Source organism: Vicugna pacos, chromosome 29 (assembly GCF_048564905.1).
Source record: "Vicugna pacos chromosome 29, VicPac4, whole genome shotgun sequence".
NCBI classification, from domain to species: domain Eukaryota; kingdom Metazoa; phylum Chordata; class Mammalia; order Artiodactyla; family Camelidae; genus Vicugna; species Vicugna pacos.
Window position 1 is genome coordinate 4960594 of NC_133015.1, and position 20919 is coordinate 4981512.

A 20919-nucleotide genomic window follows, 5' to 3' on the forward strand; every position below is an offset into this window, starting at 1 on the left:
ATGAGTAACATGTATAATTTGTATGAAGGGTTTAGCACAGTGCCAATGCTTAGAGTGTGATAATACGTACTAGTTATCATTACTGCTATTGTGTGATCTTTGAGCTCCTGTTGTGCGCTTAGTAATTTTTAGGTTCTGCGTAGGCTGTAAAAGCTGCAGTGAGCTGTCCATTCTTTCAGTCAGCAAATCTGTCAAGTGCTGTCACGCGCCAGGCATCAGCACAGGGGCTACAGCCGTGAACCACGTGGACAGGATCCCTGTCCGCATGGAGCTGACATGGGGATGGATGGGGGCAGAATACAGTAAACGGATAAGCAACAAGAAGAGTGAATTTCCAGCAGTGGTAATTAGTCAGAAGGAAATAAAACAATGACGTAGAGAATAGCGAGGGGGTGGATGTTACTTTGGGTGCCCTGGTTATGGAAGACCCATGGAAGAAAGCGACATTTCACGAACCACTAAGGAAAGATCTGGGGAAGGACATTTCAGGCAGAAGAAATCGGAAATCGTAAGTGTAAAAGCCCTGATGGAGGAAGTTTCTAGAACAGAAAAGTTTATGGCAGGAGCACTGTGTGACTGAGGGGGAGAAGACAAGGAGGTGAAGTCAGAGGCAGGCAGGGGCGGCCAACCGGCAGAGCCCTGAGGACAACTACCAGGGAAGGGCTTTGCAGTAATTGCACAGGGAAGCCATCAGGAGGTTGGAAGGAAAGGAATGACACAAATTGTAACAATGTAGTGTTTCAGAACTAAAAGGAGTTCAGGGATTATCTAGTCTGATTATTTTATAGACGAGGAAATTGGTAGAAATTCCCAGAATGCTTCTTGCTATCCCACATCCTTGCCTTTGACCGTCTGACAATGAACTTTCACAGAAAAATGCAAACTCCTTTTCCTGACCCATAAAGCCACTTTAATCCTGACTCTGGCTGTCCTCCTTAGCCTCTGAGTCTCTTGGCATTCTTCTGCCATAGCCTGGGAAGCAGTGTCACACGGTGGCCAGGAGCCCAGGTTTTGTGAGTTTGGATTCAGCTTCTAGGACTTACACCTACTTCGCTTTGGATGATTTATTTCACCTCCTCAAGCCTCAGTTTCCACTTCTGAAATGTAAAAGCATACCTCGGGTTGCTGGGAGTGTTAAATGGACTAATCCCAGTGGTTTAATCATGTAAGCTAGCATGATGCCTGGGATGTTGGCTGCCCTGCTAGGGTTCCTGCTACTGCAGAAGAGAGACGTGGGGCTGTGCATGGGAATCAACGTGGTGAGCAGATGGACCTGAGTTCAGATTCTGGCTCCAACACTTAGAGACGTGCTGCATCACCTTGAACAAGCTAAGCAATTCCTCCAAACTTCACTCACTTTATGTGTAAATTAGGGAGCAAATTCTACTTCCAGAGCATTATGATGAGAGCTAGCACCTGGAAGACAGCAGACACTGTTCTAGCCGCCTTTCTTTATTAAATAAATGGTATAATTATTACTAGAGTACTTCCCATTGTAAAAGCATAAACTGGCTTTTCTGTTTCTCTAACTTGGATGAAAAAAATTCACCTTTCCTTGATAAACATTTTGGGAGTTCCTACTTTTATAAAAATAACACTTTTTGGAAACTGATTACGCTCCCACATTTTGGATGTTTTACATGATCCTGAGGCAGAGACGTTAAGTCAGCTTGGCCCACGCTCCACGGGGAAGGGCGCTGTCAGCTCGTCCTGCTCCCGAGCTCGCGTTCTTAGCCGTCTGCTCTTCGGCCTCACTCAAGGCGTCAGAGTAACGATGCATTCAGATTATGTGCTCAACACTACTCTGTAAAAACAGAAAGTTATAGCGACATACTGATCATTCTTAGGGCTTCCTACCAAAACCCGTCTAAGCACTAAAGTGGCAGGAGATAGACTAACTATGCATCTAATAAACAAATGAATTTAACTTCCCTTAGTGAACTGCTTTTCAGACTTTGAAAAATTTAGTTCCTAAATGTGTCTTTTTCTTTCATGGTAACTAGTGACATTTAAACTTTTCCATAAATAATTAAATCTATTTAGTTTGTTTAAGGGTAGTTGGTTCAATTCAAACATTGTTACCTGGTTTCAATTAACCAGAACTAGAATGGAAGTACTAAGTATGACAATTACACAAAAAAATGCAAATTATATGTTTAAAATATTTTATGTTCTGTGGCAGCTGCCACTTGTGGCACCATGAAATACTGTTTAATGAAAGTCCATCTCTCCTTAGAGCATTGTTTCTCTTTTCAATTGGGGGCAATATTGACACTATCTAGAGACATTTTGGTTGTCACAGCTCAGCAGTGGGCAGGAGAGGGTGCTCCTGGCATCCAGGAATGCTGCTGAACATCCTATAACGCACAGAACAGTCCCCTGTAACAAGGAAAGATTCAGTCCAAAATGTTAGCAGTACCAAGATGATGAAACTCTGCCTGAAGGGCATCTGTAAAGTAATGCTTTTGTAAAAGGTCTGAAAGAGTTCCATGTATGTCCAGCAACACGTGAGCCCTAGGACAGTGCTTTGCTCATAAGATACCCTCACTCACCTTGTGTTGGTTGGATTCAATAGAAAAGCATAAAATCTCACCTCTCCACCTTATTGTTTATTCACTTTGCTTCAGTATATCTCCAATAATGGCTTGCCTCCCCAAATCATGATAGCTTGATGATACCAATAGTAACTTCATCACATGATTAAACTTCTCATTTGCTTGTAAATCACCACCTTGTCCGCGGAATTTCTGACTTCCTTTTAGTAGCAAGAGCAATTTAACATTTTCCACACAGGGGAATTATAGGGATGAAAGTAATTTTTTTCTCCTTAAATCAAGGGCAAGAGTCAGGATTCCCTGGGGATCTTAAACTAGGAGCAAAACATACTTTCCCACCCCAAATTTCAGATTGGAATATATATTTTTTATGCTTTGTTTTTTATGTTTTTGCTTTTGGTTGTTGACTAGGGTGCCCTCAAGTGTCTCCATGTAGTAATGTCTTTTTCCCCAATGAGAACCTAGCCTTTAGCCATTATCTTAAGGACAAGGGCAAAGTAAATTACCTTATGCCTCCAGGACCTCACTCACCGGAGAAGAGCCCACGAAAGGCTTAAATCCAGATAAATTTGGTTTCCTGGAAACTGTCTTAAGAGTATCCAAAGGGGAAACCAGCACTTTTATTATCCTAAAATATATATGAATAGGCCACAGGAAACAGATGGTTACATTTCGTAATTCTACAGCTTGCTCATTTGGTACCTACCCAGGTTAATTCTATAGGTGAAAGTAAGTCTATTTTATGCAAGAAAAGGTATCTTGAAAGTTCTGAACTGCTCAGAGTGAGGGTCTGGGGATAGAAGAGTAGTCTAATCCGAAAATAATTGTTCTTGCCTCTGAAACTCCATAGCATTTTTTTATATTTCTTTGCTTCGTATTATTTATGTGTATTTGTTTTACCACTTTGCAAAAATCGCCTTGAATTTTCAGTTATTGCATACAAGTTTTCTCCATATTTCTCAGTGTCTCTGTCTCTCTTTTTCTTCTCCTTCTTCTCCATCTTCTTCTAATCCTTCTCTCTTCCCCTTGAGGACAGTGCCTTGTGCATAACACACACTTGAATGAAGCAATTAATGTCATGTCTATTTCCATATTTTAATATTTTAAAGGGACAGAAAGAATAACACAGTAAATATCTCTTGACCTATCTTTGGTATGATGGAATACCCTCTTCCTTTCTTCTTTTTCTTGTTTTTTTCCTTCTGCCATCTTTGAGCTAAGAGTTTAAAATCCATTCAGAAAACCACTCAACCCAAGGTCAAAACCAGGCGGTCAAAACGTCCTGCTGCACTTCTCGCAATCCGCCGCAGGGCTTCTTTGCGCTCTTTTTCTAACACGTGTGATGGGATCATCCATCCTACCTCCGCCCTCAGCTCTGCCCCACTGGGTGGGACAGTGCACACAGCAGTGGCCCAGCAGGGGCCCAGCGGTGGTCCAGCAGGGCGAGGAGTCACAGAACAGAGCAAAGTCGATCCGTTGGCAGGAGACGGTCTAACCTGACCTTGCCAGCCGAAGGCTGCAAACCAGCAGCCTCCACGCACAATGCACACACTTCGGGGTGCACGTGAGGGGCCTCTCCATGGCAGGAAGGAAATACAAGAATTTCTCTTTACAGTTGAAAATTTCCATTTTGTTTATATTTTATAACATGTGTAATCATATAATACTGTGTGTATATAATTTGTTTTTAGAAACCCTGTACCAAAGGCTACTGATCTAAAACTGGGCCCCAGTAGCTGTATTGTCCAAAAAGAGTCCATTGCTGGCCTGGAGGGCCTGGTGACCCGGGGCCGGGTTTTGCAGGTCGCTTGTCCCCTTGGTTCTGCTATCTCTTCCTTCTTTCTAATGACCCCGATATCACTGTTTACCATGTATTTCGTGCCCAGTGTGTTGGGCACCGTGGCTGTGCCCGATAAGGCCTTTCCCGCAGCGCCACGACCACGTTTAGCACAATTTCTCTTGAGTCCTGTTTGGAGGTGGCCCTTTTCTTGCTTTTTTTTTTTTTTTCCCTTCTCCTTGGTGCTTCCAGGTAGTTCCTTGACCCACTTTCCTTTCTTTCCTACTTGACACATAACCGCCTTGGAAAAACATGAAATCCTTTTTGAAAGAGGATTTTTTTTGAGTCACTTGTGTTTACTTTAAAACATATACATCAAATATTGAATGCTTTTGCCCAGCTAAAAGCACTGCACTCTTAGCAAGCTGCAAACTTTCTCCTTCATGCCTTGTGGTTATTTCATAATTCCTCTGAAACGCCCCACCCCTCCTGGGGCTTAATCAATGTTTCATATCAATTAAGCTGCTAAGGACAAGAGGCTTAGTACACCTCACGATCTTGACAACAGGCCCTTTGTTAGAGAAAACAAACTGAAAGGAAGAAATTAGACCTCAGATGAAATAGCACTAAACTATTTCTTTAAATTAAAAAAAATTTATAGAGACGACAGAGATTCACACCTCAAGTTACCAACTGAATTGTAAAGGACCATCCCCTCCACCACCACTAAGAGATCTGAGTTTGATTTCTGACAAATTCATTGTCTGAGTGAATGTTTCTGTTGCATAGTAATTTTTTAAACATTTTTATGGTAAGTTATATTATATTATTATTGTATATTATAAAGTAAATCTAGGTGGTAATTACAAGTGTGTGAGGACGTATGTAGCGTGTGTGTCTGCGTTGTTTGTGGAGGGCAGGACGTTTGCTTGAACTGACCACCTATCTGGTTGGGGTTGGGTGGAATGTGTCTGTTTATTGACTTTTCGAAAGTATCCTACTTCACCAACTTCTGGCCAGAACGCATTTGAATTAGGAAGAATTACTTTTATTCTGTATGTGGAATTGCTATGAGCACAAAGCTGAATGAAATGGAGAACCAAAATCACCAGTGAGAAGATCAAGGCAAATTTCTAAAAGTCCCAGGGCCAGCATGCATCATGCCAGTTAGTATCGCCAGAGCCCAGGAACACAGGCTCATTGCCAGCCTAGCTCAATTTGCATATTAGAAGTACGAGTGCTAAAAGAGATAAATATTCAGGTAGAGAATCTCCTTTTATATCTAAAATAGGTCTCTTCTCTACCAAGTTAAATTTGCTTTGAGGATTTAAATTTGCAAGTGGAAAGGTCTGGACATGTGTAAAACTGCTTCTCGTCTGGAACGCACACCCTCCTTACAGAGAAGCCTGGGAGCCGCAACAGAAATCCCTGAGTACTTCCCAGGGCCCTTGACAAGTCAGTCACTGACCTTCCTTGGAGGAGGACATAGCTCCCACCAGCTCATGGACTTGGATGGGCGTTCACTGTTTTAGGATTCTCACTGCCCCATCCATCTGTCCTTCTGTCCATCCATTCCTCCCTTCATTCAACAAATACTGTTTGAGCACTGACTACGTTCCAGATTTTGTGTTAGGTACTGGGGCCTCAGTAGTTAGTATAAGGAGACAGGTCAAGTCCTTACCCTCCGAAAATCTCCCTGCCCTCACTACTCATCACATCCACACACACACAACTTACATCACAGATAGAATTCTCAAGTGTTCTTGTCACTCCTAAAATTAACTAATTCCTGGTGCAAGAACCTGATGCCTACATCTTCACTGGACAGCAGTTTCCTTGTTACTAACTCCTTTTTTTTTTTAATTAAAGTATGGGGGGTTGAACCCAGGACCTCGTGTATGCTAAGGTCTACCACTGATCTAGAACCCCTCCCCTCTCCTTGTCACTAACTTTCTAACTGCACCTTTTTGCACTTGGTTCTCAGTTCTCCCCTGGACTGGGCCCCACCCAGTTTGCTCTGCTTGGCTTGTACAATCTTCTGACCCCTGTCAGGCCCTCTCTTTAGGGTCCTGCCCTCCATTAAACCAATCACACACACACACAGGAGGGAGAAGTGTGGATTTTTTGAGCCCAAAACGTATGGTATTTTCAAACATTCCCATTTGTAATACACTTTCATGGGACCCAAGCGCCCTCGGGGGAATGACTTCCCTTGAACAAATGTGTTTGGAAGCATCCAAATTTCAAATGAGATGAGTGAGCACGATTGAAATATACAAACAAGTTGAAACAGAAAATTTCTACATTTAAAGGCCAAAATCGTCTTCCTGAGCTTCCAGGCTCCTCTTACCTGGGAGTGATTTAAATACAAGGGAGAATCGATTCCCTGTTTTCTGCACCTGGCTAAAATTAGCTTTTAAATCACTGGGTTTTATGCTGCGGTAGTGCGCTCGGTCCCCTGTGACTGCACCGTGTACTGGCTCTTACACCTGCTGATTACCTGTGATTATCAACCTGGCCAACTTGTAAAGTGGCTGCCATTTAATGTTTCAAATCTAAAGGAGTTCATTAGTTCTCTAGTCATTCCCTTGGTCCTAGATTTTATGCCTCAATTTTTTTATTTCGTTTGGTACAACTGGAGTTGAGTTGTCCCCAAATGGATAAACTCAACCCCAGGATGACTTTGGGCGTCTCATTCAGGATTCTGATTTTCATGGCCTGCCCAGACAAGCCCCAAATTAATTTCATGGCAGAAGACTTTCCATACTTATGATGAGGATAGATTTTCCACTTCATGTGACACTCCAAGGGACTCGATCCTGCTGGCATTTGCCGGTCAGCAAAACATAATGAACACTGCGGGACTCCCACCTCTCTATTTGGGTTTAGTTTCTGGATGTTTTGTTGATCATACACTTCCTCAGGTCAGGGGTGAAGCTTTGAAACAGAGCCTTTCTCTGGAAAAATTCTCTGAATTCTCTCTTCTAGCTTTGTGCTAGAATGTGACCATGTCTTGTTTTTCCTGCTACAAAGTATAAGACTGGAGTTATTGTCATTGTTTTGTTTTGATCTCTTACTGAAGTATAGTTGAATTACAATGTTTCAGGTGTACAGCAAATAATATATATATATATTCTTTTTCAGATTATTTTCCATTATAGGTTATTACACGATATTGAATACATTTCCCTGTGCTATAGAGTAGGTCTTTGTTGATCACCATTTTTTAATTTTTATTTTTTTAAGTTGAAGTATAGTCAGTTACAATGTGTCAATCTCTGGTGCACAGCACAATGTCCCAGCCATGCATATACATACATATATTCATTTACATATTTTTTTCCATTAGAGGTTATTACAAGATATTGAACATAGTTCCCTGTGTTAATCACCATTGTTTTTAAAAACCATTTCCCCCAATGCCAAACTCAGAGGGGATCCCATTAGGGGAGCCCAGTATGGTAACTCCTTGGAAGTATCTGAATTGATAAGATGTGGATTCATGATGTTATCCATAGTCAAAGAAAGGAACGTGATTTTAGGTATTGAATAAGCCATTAAAATTTTTCTTGGTTGGAGTAAAATTAATTTACAGAAGGTAATAGTCAACCCCTGTTGAGAGTTTTATTACATGCTAGAATAACTATTCTAGGAGATTTAGATTTATTAGCTTATTTAATTCATTTTAAATTAAATTTTCACTTTTTATACAATTTTCAAAGGTTACTTTCCATTTACAGCCATTACAAAATATTGGCTATATTCCCCGTGTTGCACAATACATCCTTGAGCTTGCCTTACACCCAGTAATTTGTGCCTCCCTCTCCCCCACCCCTTTATCACACCCCCTTCTCTCCCTCCCAACCCCAAAATCACTAGTTTGTTCTCTGTATCTGAGTCTGCTTCTTTTTGTTATATTCATTAGTTTGTTGTATTTTTTTTAACTCCACATGTAAGTGATACCATAGAGTATTTGCCTTTCTCTGTCTGACTTAGGTCACTTAGCATAATGCCCTCCACATCCATCCATGTGCTAAGGAGAGTGCGGCACAGACAGGTCAACTTGCCTGAGGCCACCTTTCTGGCGAGCACTGTGTGATTGGCATCCAGGCCTCCAGAAGACTGATCAGGGCTGTGAAATGTTTGTTTCTCATTTATTTCAATTTTAGTGCAGCAACTACTAACTGTAGACCTCACTTTTGGCAATTAAAATGCTCAGAATTATGTAAGAATCTCTCACTATCTTTTCTGCTGTACATAGCTATTGATGGTTAATATTAAACATTTGAGGAAAGGAAATACTGTGCTCAAAATTTTTTTTTAAATCCTCATTGCTCTGCAAATGGCGTTTCATGTGTCATTTTTGTAATTATTTTGCTGCCATCTAGTGCCCCAAATGAAAAATTTTAAATGTTTTGCCATCATCTAGTGATCTAAAAGAAAATAACATGAAACTTGATTTTGCCTTCTTATTTGCATTTTAAGTCTTTAAGTGCTTTCCTTAGGGGTAGTTTAAACAATCATTAACTCTTCATATATTAAATCTGAAATTCTAAAAGTATGACATTTGCAGTTACTTTTTTTTTCTTACCTCTTCTCACTTACTTTTCCTCAGCTAAAATAATACAATTTGCTCTTTAACAGCAAATAAGAAAGCATTAGAGGAGAAACTAAAATCTAATTAATTTTATTTATGTGTGGTCTCTGTTGTGGTTTTGGATCTATGTATTTCTTTTAGAACAATGTTTTGTGCCAATTCTTATCTGAATAACTGACATGTAAATTTTTCACATGTATCCAAGCTTTACAGTTGATCAGCTTCACCCCTAGTTATTTCATTTCACCCACAGTTGTTTATTTTTTACATGTTCTATGTGGAATACTTCCTATTCGTCTAGTAAATAGTGATAGCACGTAAAGAATTTCGGACCAGTGGTCCTGAGTAGTTATTTACCTCTTCATAAATATATTGTTTCCCCATTAAAGGGGTAGGAACTGTATTTGCACTCTCAGAATGTAACAGTGCCCAATATTCAGTACATTCTTACTGCCCCATTCATAGACTTTTAAGGGTATAGTCATCGGACTACTATAACACAATTAATTCAAATTAGTTTCTGCCCGATGTTGAAATTTTAAAATATCTGCAATGATTATACCCTGAAAAGCACATTGGCAGGTGCTGAAATACGTTCACCACAGCAGCTCCTAGCCACGTCCCCTCCGTGGGCTGTGTGTGCCTGAAATGCAACGGTTTGGAAGCCTGTGCATGATTAGAAAGTGACACCCCCTGCCCCACCGCCCACTGAAGGAGGACGCAAGTGTGGTTTCAATATTCCAGGGGACATTTGTAATAACTCAGCACTTTGAGTGCAGGCAGGAGTTGGGAGGAAGTTTTACGTTGGGTGGTAACTATGATCATGGGCAATGACTCAGAATGGTGGTGTCAAGGAATATGCTTTACTGGAAAGCTATCACCTGAAGCTAGAGAGATCATTTTCCTAAAAGGTCTAACTAAATGAGATGAGCAAAAAAGCGGATGAGTCTTAATCATGTGCTGTTCAAGAAGAGGAGCATTTGTCCTGCGTTCAGCTACTTTCATGACATCATTTATGCATTAAATATTTATTGAGTGTTTATTATGTGCCAGACACCGTGCGAGGCAAAAAGGGGAATGTTAGCGTACGCGACTTGTATCTGTGCCCTCACGGAGCTGGTGGCCCAGCGAGAGGCCCTCCTTTGGTTGGACACTTCCCCTTAAAACAGCTCCAGCCTTGCTCAGCCTGTGCAGTTGAGTAAGCACCCCCGTAGCTGGAGTTCGATTATGCTCCCTCCCCCCACAGTGTGTACACTGGCTACATTTTTTCAGTGCTCCCAGCAGGACTAAGTAAGTACCCTCAGAGAATCAGCTTGTGTATTACCACTAATTAATGAAAGCTCCACACCTCCTAATTTCAAGGGATTTAATTAACACATCCAGTTCGCACTGACCAGCCTGCTGTTACTTCGCCCAGGTGGTAATCTATTAAATAACGTTAGCCTCCTGGGACTCGGTCATATGGCTTGACTTCCGGCATCGTGGGATTCTCCTGACCCAACACCACTGTCATTCCTTGGGGTAACTCGCTCATTGCTGCCATCTTCTAAAGTGGTAAGTTAACATGTTAGCCAGTGGTGGGATGAAAGTTGTGTCAAAGCCACTAACGGCAAAACCAGACTTTATGTCTAAAGATATTAAATGTTTTGAGGGTCTCGATGTATAGAGTTTTGCAGGGTTAGATTGGTGTCATCCCAATGCACATTTAAAAAAATAAGGACTTCAAGGCTACAGTCTGACTTGACTTCATGCCACTAAATTAGCAACCATGGTACTGGCATGGACCTCCAAATCCTAAACCAACTTTGAGGCCTCTGGAAACTAATCCACACTCTCAAACATCTACCCAAGCATTCCTCTTCTTGTCTGCAGTTTCCTCACAAGACTTCCACTAATCACACCGCAAAGAATGTCTGTAGCGTCCAGTCAAACCAAACTCAGAACTGGAGTCCATTAGCGCCACCTTTCAGTTATAAAAGCAAACTTAACAAAGTTCGCCCTCCTTAAAAAACACAACACTCAACTTCTGGCATTCACGGCTTTATTAGTTTTGGTGATCAGTACAACTGCGGTCATTCACTCCCATGTGTTCTGGGAAGCATTAACCCCACCCTCACATTAGGAAGATATCAGAGGCAGCTTTTATTTTAATAAGCATGCAAAGATAAAAGGAGTAAAATGAAAAATGAATGGCCTTCCTTCAGGTAAAGAAAGATAATAGGGTAAAGTCAACCATCTTTAGGCAGAAAAAAATTCAGGTATCAGGTCAGACTGGTTTAAACGCCTGGTCAAATGTGTTTAACTTTCATAGATAATCAAAACCAGGCAATCTTTATAGTAGTTAAAATTTTAATAAATGATGGGCCTTTTGTTGGTTTCATTTAAGGGTTAAACGCATCATCTTCTCAATTCTTGGAGTCCACAGTCATTTTAATTTCTGGCTTATGTTGAATTGCTATGTGATCTTCATACACCTCTACTCCTACATAGAGAATTACTCATGATTTCTCGAAGACGGACAGACAGCTCACAATATGAAAATAGTAAAACTGAAGTTCCGTGAAACTCAAGATGCCACAAAAGCGGTGCCCAAGAGCCACTTTTCTCATCTTTGTTCTTCCATCTGTTTCCTCTTCTTCGAAACCTTACTAGAAGTGCTGCTTTTACAGGAAAGATGATTATTACAAAGGCCAGATGCTTTCGTCCTAGATCTTGTCAACAGTAACTGTGGTTTCTCGGCGACTGCATCTCTCACCCTCACTGCTCAGTGTGGAAAACTGAAATAGACTTGGAGGAAGGAGCACCAAAAGGAGGGAGGACCCAGGCTCCGCAGCGGCCGGTGTCCTTTCCTGAAGAGGGCAAGCTCCCGCGGCCTCACTTGAAAGAGGCTCTCACTATCCTGCCCTTGAGAGGCTGCGGAGGGCGCCAGTTCCCCACCAGGGGCACTGGGGGCTCGTTCTCGGCACTTGCGTAGAGGCTTCTCAGCTTGGCCATCTGCAAGGCAGGGGAAACCGTCTGCATGCCATTCAGACCACGGGGACACGTTAAGCAAGCCACCAAAGAGCTAGACGTCGCTGGGTTTCTAAGCAAGACACGCGAACCACAAAACCTGGCTCCGACGCTCAGTCCAGAGTTAGGTGGTTACCAGTTCCGGAGTAATAGAAACCTTCTCTGCATTTGTATAAAAACACTTTGTTTCCTTTCACACAGGATCACCCTGCCCTCTGGTCAAAATCTTTTCCTCTCGAATTCTGAAAGCGTTATTTTAATCGAGGGTCAGTATGAAAGCTACTCCTTATGTGGAAGGGGATGACAGCATTAGTGCAAATAAGAAACTCAATCGGCCGTCACCGTGTAAGTTTATGGAGTCAGCTTAGATGAACACTTAGAAGCAAGGCCTGAGCAGAGAGGTTAAAAGGTACCGGAAGCAGCCAGGCGGCGGACGGAATCTCGGACCCTGCACTTGGCTGTGTGATCATGAGCAAATTACTTAACCTTTCTGAGCCTCTACTTACTTAGCTATGAAACTGGAGAAAGAGTATACACCCCCGAGGATGTTCAGTCCCTTCCATCGGCACCTTCTCCCCAGGCCTGTACTTCTCACCCCATCTCCTAACCAGAGCTCAGTATTTGGCAGTCCTCCAAGTCAGCAAAGACTAACCCATATGCATCTGAGCCCTTACGTGCTTGCAGAACACAAACGCGGTTATTGCTCAGCCTCGCCAACACCTTGACAAGCTCTGCGTTTAGCCTGGTACCCTTTGGAAGTCCAGTTTTAGGAAGTTCAACAGGCTGATCGGAATTAACCAGGGCACACTCGAGGCGCGGTTCGGCAAGCATCCGGTTAGCAGCTGCGCACGTTCAGTTTCGCGTGCACGCGACACGGAGCCCGCGGGCCCACAGGGCCGGCGCCGGCCGCCGCTCACCTGGTCGGAGCTCACGGTCATCGGCTCCTTCAGCAGGATCCACACGATGCACTCCTCGCAGGGCGGCGTGGTGAAGGAGCCCTGGTAGGTCCAGTAGTCCCGGCAGGCGGGGAACAGGCAGGACGGGTTGAAGTTCGTGAAGGGCGCCTCCTTGCCCTGCGAGCGGACACAGCGCCCCGCGCGGTGAGCCGGCGCATGCGCACCGCCCGCCCCAAGCATCCCACCGTTTGGGGAGGATGGATTTCAGATGCAAGAGAGAAAACCGAGCTTGGGAACCAAGTACGCTCCTTTCAGAAATAAAAGGCCGAGAAGGGATGCCGCTTGGCATGGTATGACTTTGGCACAGTCACTGTAACATTTTATTCCTTATACACTGTAGGTAGAGTTATAAAACTATCATTTCTCAAGGAAAACAAGTAGAAACTCATTCTAAACTGGAACAGAAGTATTTCATATAGGTTAATGCTGGGATTCTCGATGGTACAAAGCTCACTTGCATTTTTATCGAACGTTGTACTCAGAAGAATACTTACTTTCTCTGGTGGTAAAGCTATATAGTGTTTGATTCGAACAGCCTCAAAGGCAATTAAAATGATTCTGTTAAGCAGAAGAAATCTACTGTTAAGATTTAAAATATACAGATGCCCTCTTGGGGAGTGATGGAGATGTTAGCTATCTTGATTGTGGCGGTAGTTTCACAGGTGTATATACATATATCAAAATTCATTAAATTGTACATCTGAAGTATGTGTCATTTACTGTACAGGAATCATACCATAATAAAGGTGTTAAAAAATAAAATAAAACATACAGGTGCTGTTCAGGAGAGAAGGGACAACACTAGGATCCAAACATTTGGTACCTCTACAAATGTGTGTGCATGTGGGGTCTGTGTGGAGTGTGTGTATGTGTACGTGTGTGTGTTTGGTGAGGGAACACTGCTCCACCTCTTTCTCAAACATATCCTTAAAAATGTAATTATCTAACAGGCTGATTATGAAGATTAAGTAAGCTTATATACATGAAATTGTTCTAAAAACTATAAACTATACAAATATACATACAGATATAATAGCATTTGCTTTCATATATATGCTTAACATATTAGTCAAACTTAGTAATAGATTTTAGGTGAAAGAAAAACACCTGAAAATATAAAAGAGAAAAACTGCCATATTCTGCTTTATGCCCTAGGAGGGAAAATGGGTCGTTGTTGTTGTTTTTTACCTTTGTCTTAATTTTGTCCAGTGCATCAAGGAGCAATTGGAACTCGCCTTTCTCACGTCCTATCTGTAAAAAAAAAAAGAAGAAGAAAAAGAAAAAAGAAAGAAAGAAAAGAAAGGAAGAACAAAAGAAAACCAACAATTATATTTTCTCTTCTCCATAATTTAGGATTGTCTTAAAAACTGATTTTAATCCATCCACCTTCAACTAGTGTTTATAAATCTGCCAGCATATCTCGTACTAAGCAAAAACATAAGTTTATTCCCCCCACCGCGATTTTAGAGTATGTATTTTCTGAACTAAACTTGGACTCCAAGCCTCTGAAGTACAAAACCACAAAATTACATGTTGATTTACTTCTGCGTCCTTGACCTTCTCTGTGAAGTCATTTCACTTTCTTTTTCAATCAAATTAGAGCTAGGATGGACTCAATGTAACCAACACTAGACTCACTGTCTTTCTGCTCAGACTCACTCAATTCCACTTCCTGTAATACTGTGTTCAAGCACTCAGAATGACCCAATGAATTCAGAACATAAAACAAATTAGGTCATTCAAAAATAAAGAAGATAGATTTTCACCTCCGGCTTGAAATCTAGATTATGTTACCACCAGGTTCATGTGTTAATGACACTAAGTCCTCTCTAAACCATGGCTGGCTCAACAACACACACATTCCAGGTGCTATCTTAGCCTGGGGTCATGTGAGTGGTGGCCACCCTAAGCCGTAGGAACGTCCAGCCAACGTCCAACTTGGCATCGCAGTGGTTCCCAACATTGGCTTTTCTGGTTTCCAGTGCAATTGATGTGGAGAAGCGGAAAGGGTAAAGAACAACACTGCCCATGCCTTCACCTTCACCATCATAAGCTCCTTCAAAGGCTCCATCCCCACCACTCCTACACATACACACACGCGGGCACACACACACACACACACACACACACAAATATATACATCCTGAATCCTGAGAACATTTAGAAGTGCTAGGGGTACTGGAGTATGACCAAAGGTACACTTTTAAGGAAGAGCAAAATATTTTGAGCTGATCTTAGAAGAAATACCTTGACTGGCTGAATGAATACTGAAATTCATTCCTCTCTCTCCATTAAATATAAGGAGGGAGCGAAACTTAAGCATCGATAAGGAATTCAACTTCGAAAAGAATATGGTCAATTTTTACCTTACCTTCAGAAAAATGCCAATCACAGATACTCCATCAGGTTTCTTCAGAGCACTTGCAAAACTGTTATACTTTGAATTCCAGTGAACCAAATGGAGCTGAAACCACAGAACAGAGGTTATGAGGTAAATTCCTAGAATAAGGGAATAAGTATAAAATTGTTCACAATAACCCCCATAATTATACAATCTGTGGTTGCTGAACTCTCTCAGAGAAGTTGATGGAATTCTGAAAATTAACATGCAATAGTTTGGTGAAACTTTGAATAGTTCAAATACAAAGTTATGATAGGTGGAATCAGTGAAAACAGAACTTACATTAGACCAATTCAAAATATGTATTTTAGTTTGTATAAAGGAGGCTCTTTCTGACCAAATCAAACAGTGAAACACAGAGCTGTAAGCAGGAATCTGCTAACATTCTAAAGTCACAATTAATTGGGAGAAGGAGGGGGAAAACAAGAAGACACATCCTTGGGCGGTTTGATAACCATCTCCTTTCAGTAGCAACTGTCCTAGAACCTGGTGGTAAACTCGTCTTAATGAGGTTAAAGTGCTAACATTTGTACTGGCTAAATTAGTCAAACTTCCCACTTTGCCTTAGAGAATGGCAAGAGAATACAATAGTTCAGAGCAGTTAAAAATTCTTTGATTCAAGATGAAAAGTATGAGATCATCCCAGCTTGGCCAAGCTGGAAGCTGTGCCCACATTCGTAAGGAATATTCTAGGCTTTCCCTATTTGTGGGTGAAGGTGTCTGGAAGCCATTCTCAATTACTTTCTCCTGTCACTGGCTTTCTGGGTGGGTTGTAGAGAAATGGAATCATCACAGGCAAGATCTCTGGGTCTCCTCCAGTTTAGTTTAACCAACAGTTAAGCTGCCAGGAAACTATATTCAATATCTTGTAATAACCTTTAATGAAAAAGAATATGGATATGAATATATGTGTATATATATATGCATGACTGGGACATTGCGCTGTATGCCAGAAATTGACACATTGTAACTGATTATTCTTCAATTAAAAAAAAAATAAAGGCTGCCTAGTGATCTGCCTAGCAGAGTGTCTGTAAGTGCCTCCAAGCTTCCTGTCCCAGCTCCTCTGTTGACCAGAGCCTGTCTCTGGGAAAGAGTCTGGAAGTACAAATGGAATTATCCTCACCTCAGGGCATCTGTCACCCCTTGGAGGCTTGGCCTGATACAGAGAACATGCAGCAGGCTTGTCTTATTTCCTTGTAACTTGATGCCTTGATCTCAGCTAAAAATCATGAATTTTCTTTAATGGGTTAACTGAAACAGAGAGCAGTATTTGCTCATATTAAATCATGTGTGTATCTGTATCCATCTGTGTGTGTAGAAGTACTTAGGTACATATAGAGAGTCACACATATACACACATATATACCCCCTTCAACACCGTTCATGAGCTTAGCCAGAATTACTAAGCGCTATTTTTAAAGCACCATACTCCTGTAAAAGAGGCAGTTAAGACACTAGACAAGACGGACCATGAAGCCAGTCTGCATAAGGTAAAGCGCCAGGTCTACCGCTGAGGCTGTGTGACTTTGTTATGTAACTCTCCCATGCCTCAGTTTCCTCATCTGTAACCCATCTCACAGCGTGCTGAGAGGATCAAGTGACTTAACGCTTGTAGGCTCTTAATAAGTGTTACTTATCCCTGTCCTTTCGGTTCCATTTGGGACCTTGGCTTTTCTTTTATTAAGCTGCTGGCCAAGTTCTAAATATAACCTCTAGAGTCTTCATGCACGATGCTAACTCACCTACATCCCTTTAACTGCCTAGACCAGCATGTTTGGCAGCTTCCGTTTATGCTAAACCTACTGCAGCTCTTTTCACAACTCCAGGCTTGAAGCAAAAACAGTGCGTGCTATTCTGCCCTTATTTTTTGTTTTCACCGTGTGAGATCGAGAGTGGGTTACGGCAGCCTCTCCTACCTCCGCAGCATACTTGACCCCATCCACGATGTGCTCCGAGCCGTGATCATCCGACGAGCCCCAGTGGAGATGAAACTGGCGAAGCCGGTAGGATCCAGTGAGAGGACCACCTCTCAGCACTGTGATTCAGAGAAGCAAGGGCAGCAGTGAACTCGATGCTTCTTCTACAGAGCCCTGCTTTAAACACATGCTTTTCTAGCCAAGGCTTGACAGGCAAAGGTGATCCGTCTGCTGGGCTGACGGTGGCATCCCCAAACACACTGGTCTCTTTCTCCCAAAATAAAGTCTTGGGATGTATCAAAAGAAATGATTTCTCTTTTCTGTCTTTCTCATTTTGTTTGCTTGCTTTATAATTTTTTAAAAATGTGAAATAAACATCTATGAAAATAAAACCAATAGATGGGCATTTGATGGGTCTGTTGTGTGGTATAGTGGGGAGAACACGACAGCTGAGAGCCAGGCAGACTTGGGTTCCCCTCCCGGCTCCACCTCCTTGCGAGTTGTGTGATCTCAGGCAAGTTGCTAAACTTCTCTGAACCCGTTTTTGCATCCCTCTGAAGGTGATAATAATACTAACCTTTCAGAGCTGCTGTGAGGATTAAATGAAATTAGGGGCTTTAAATTGTTCATGACGGTGCCCAGGACAGTAATCACCAAGCAAATGTGAATTCTTTCTCCATGGCTTGCCTTCCACCACAGTTTTCTTCAGGACAACAAGCGAGAGCTTTTCACCCACGTCTAATTCAGACAATGTATTCAAATGCAATGAAATAGAAAATTCAGCCGTTTCCCAGGGAATCAATCACTGTGGACAGCTATGATTCTTAGTAGCATGAATTTGAGTTTGTTGTCCAAATACCTCAACCTGTCACTTAACTTGGTTTCACTTCATTCAGCCGGGGGAGTGATTTAGCAGTTCAAATGTTTTCTAAGGGATATTGGAAACTGTTCAGAAATCCTGAAATCAAAAGTTAGCAATATAAGCTAGATCAAAACAGAATCCAGAGGGTAGCTATTCTAGAAAAGACTGGCCAGCTGTTGGTGCTGAAATGACAGACTGAAAGCCACAGTATAGGTCTAACACGACAGAACGAGGCTTCTCTGAGCTCAGTCACGTAGGAATGAGTGGTTTCATTAATTGCAATTTTTCTGTCCAACCAGTAGAAACTGTTATTATGAGTCCAATTGATTTGGGTGAACCATTCAAAATTGTCAATATTCCATCATTTTTATTTACAAAAAGGCATTTTCATGTGATTTGACCTAATAGACACTGTCTGATTTTGTTGTTTATCCTTCAGAATGGAACTGGATTTAAATGGAGGAAAAAGAAAAAAGTAACACCAGCCAGATGATTGTTCAAGAAATATATATATATTTCTATGCTCTTCCTTCCTTGGAACCTACAAGTGGTAGTGTAGGTGAAATAAAGAGGGTTTTTTTAAAAACTGTAAATTTTCATTTTCACACAAGCACAAATCATGCTTTGAGAAGACATGGTCAGGTACTTAAAACACTCACCAAAATGATTAGCCGGGCAAACCCCACTCCAGCATTGAAGGCAAGTCTTCCTGGCTCAGCTAGGAGATCTACTCTCTGCCCTGGATCGGCCCCTACCCACAGACCAGGGGAAGAGAGGACCTACTTAATTTTTTTGCTGTGTTCCTTGCTTTGTAGACTAGAATCTGTTCCACATTTGGGAATGGGAGCCTTGCTCTCCAGGCCGTGGTTAAGAGGCAAAAACCCCCTCAGGTGTAGACCATGAGAGCCTGAAGAACACTCCTTTGGACTCATTACTCACCAACCTGTCCAACTTAATCTCAGGAGTGCATTGCCAACTTTTAGCTTGGGCCTGGGGCCATTTTGCAGCAGCAAAGTGACCAGGGTTAGAGTGAGACATTCCTCTTCAATGCATAAACAGAATCCTCCATGACTAGAGCACAGTCAAACGTCATCTCCATTCTCAGACAAGAAGTGACCCCCTCTTCCCACTAATGCAGCTGCCGCAGTCATAAATCACATTTTGCCAGCATGGACATTAAAAACTTCCACACGTCTCTACTTAAGAGTCATACTTACTTGACCTATCATAAGTGTCATCAAACACAACCCGGCAGGTCTTCCCGTTGTTCAGGATCGTCTTGGCAGAGCCGGGATCATAAGCTGCTGTCCATGGCAGCAGAGAGGGGTCATGACTGATGTCTTTAGTGTGCAGTTCGATGGGCGACTGGTTGTCTCCCTTGGCAATGGGGTAAAGTTCATGCCAGTGGTCAGGACCTAGGAAATCAAATTGAGGGCATTGATTTATTTGGTGGCGCCACCCAAGCCCTCTTTTAATTGACTGAACCAGAAAAACACACAGAGGCTAGGCAGTGATTATCAAAGGTCTTGGATTTCAGATTGGGCAATGCAAGTCTCAGTGTTTAAGATCTGTTCATCGTTTTGTTAATGGTGTACCTGAAAACTATGTTTAGCTCAGTTTATTTCCGCCCCCTGTCAAGCATATAGCCTCAAGGCTTATTTTTGAAATGGACCTCATCACGTTTTACCAGTGCCACGTGGATTTCAAAGCATGCCCATTTTCCTTCTGCAGTGGGTTAGGCAGAGGCTGCAGGCAGAGCGGTTTATACTGACACCGGGCTCAGAGAGGTTAAGCGCTTGCCCGGTATCACGGGGCAGGGGACAATCAGACCTGGACCTCGGTGGTCTGACTTCTCAGTCGGAGGCAGTGTGATCCGGGCAAGTGCCCGAGCCTCCCTGCGCTGCGGTTCCCTCCAGCGGGGAGTAATGCCGCTCCACACCAGGGAGAACGGAGTGAGACCGAGGGCAAAGCGTCGGGGGTGGGCGGTGGCACTTGGAAAGTGCTCGGTAAGTGTTGGTTTCCCTCGACCCCTCCGCCCTCATCTTCCGGCTTCCTCGCCCGCCCGAGCGGCCCGCTTCCCTGCGCGGCGCCGCGCCCCCGCTCGCTCACCGTTGTGGCTGGCGTAGCCCCACTCCTTGGCCATGGTCCTCCCTGTGGGCGCTGGACGGCGGCTGCCTTCTGTCCCCGGCGGCGTCGCGCGCAGTCCCGGCGAGCCCGGGCCTTTTATGCAGGTCCCCCCCACACACTGCATGGCCTTATTCGGTCAGCGAGGGTGGGGCGGGGGGCTAAGCTGGACTGGGGTGGTATTTGGGAGGCGGGTGGGGGAAGCCAATGAATTCCAAGGGCTGGACAGCTGCTGGGATCGGGGGAGATGGGCGGAGTCCCTCCTCCCCCTTGGAAGCGAGTCTCCTGGCCCCTCCAGCCCTCCCTCCCGTCTGCTAAAGCTGCAGGGCTCTCTGACCCCGGTGCCGACGTGCAGAAATGCCAGCGGCTCTCGCCCTGTCCACCCTCCGCGATCCATGCATTGTGTGTGTGTGTGTGTGTGTGTGTGTGTGTGTGTGTGTGTGTGTGTGGAGGGGGCGGGGGAGATGGGCTTGTCGTGGTTGTGTTTAGGCACCGACTAAAATCTGCACCCCGGCGGCGTTTGCAGCCTCGCTTAGAAGTTGCTTTCAGCGCAGGCTGGCGGTCGGGCTGCGGCCTCTGGACGCTCCTGCGGGTTTATTTCGCTCCAGCGATCCGGTTACGGTGGCTGGAAAGAACACATTTGTTTGCCTGACCCACGTTTGACTCTGCAGGCAACTTGTAAAATCCCAAAAGCAAAGGATGAGAAGAAGGAGGCCGGA

The 20919-nt window shown here is 43.3% G+C and overlaps 1 protein-coding gene across 2 annotated transcripts; it reads right to left on the reverse strand.

Moving 5' to 3' along the window:
• Positions 1–1511: 1511 nt before the first annotated feature.
• CA3 (carbonic anhydrase 3) lies at positions 1512–20430 on the reverse strand. Of its 2 annotated transcripts, none has more exons than XM_072951663.1 (7): positions 20186–20302; positions 19294–19491; positions 17215–17333; positions 15266–15358; positions 14083–14145; positions 12856–13011; positions 1512–1804 (listed from the first exon to the last, which is right to left on the reverse strand). In XM_072951663.1, the coding sequence occupies exons 1-7, from the start codon at positions 20217–20219 to the stop codon at positions 1781–1783; spliced, it is 687 nt and encodes a 228-aa protein (XP_072807764.1). In that variant the 5' UTR covers positions 20220–20302; the 3' UTR covers positions 1512–1780. The 2 variants fall into 2 exon arrangements, with proteins under 2 accessions (XP_072807764.1, XP_006202422.2); XM_006202360.4 differs by lacking the exon at positions 1512–1804 and adding an exon at positions 11213–11923 and having other exon boundaries at positions 20186–20430.
• Positions 20431–20919: the final 489 nt, after the last annotated feature.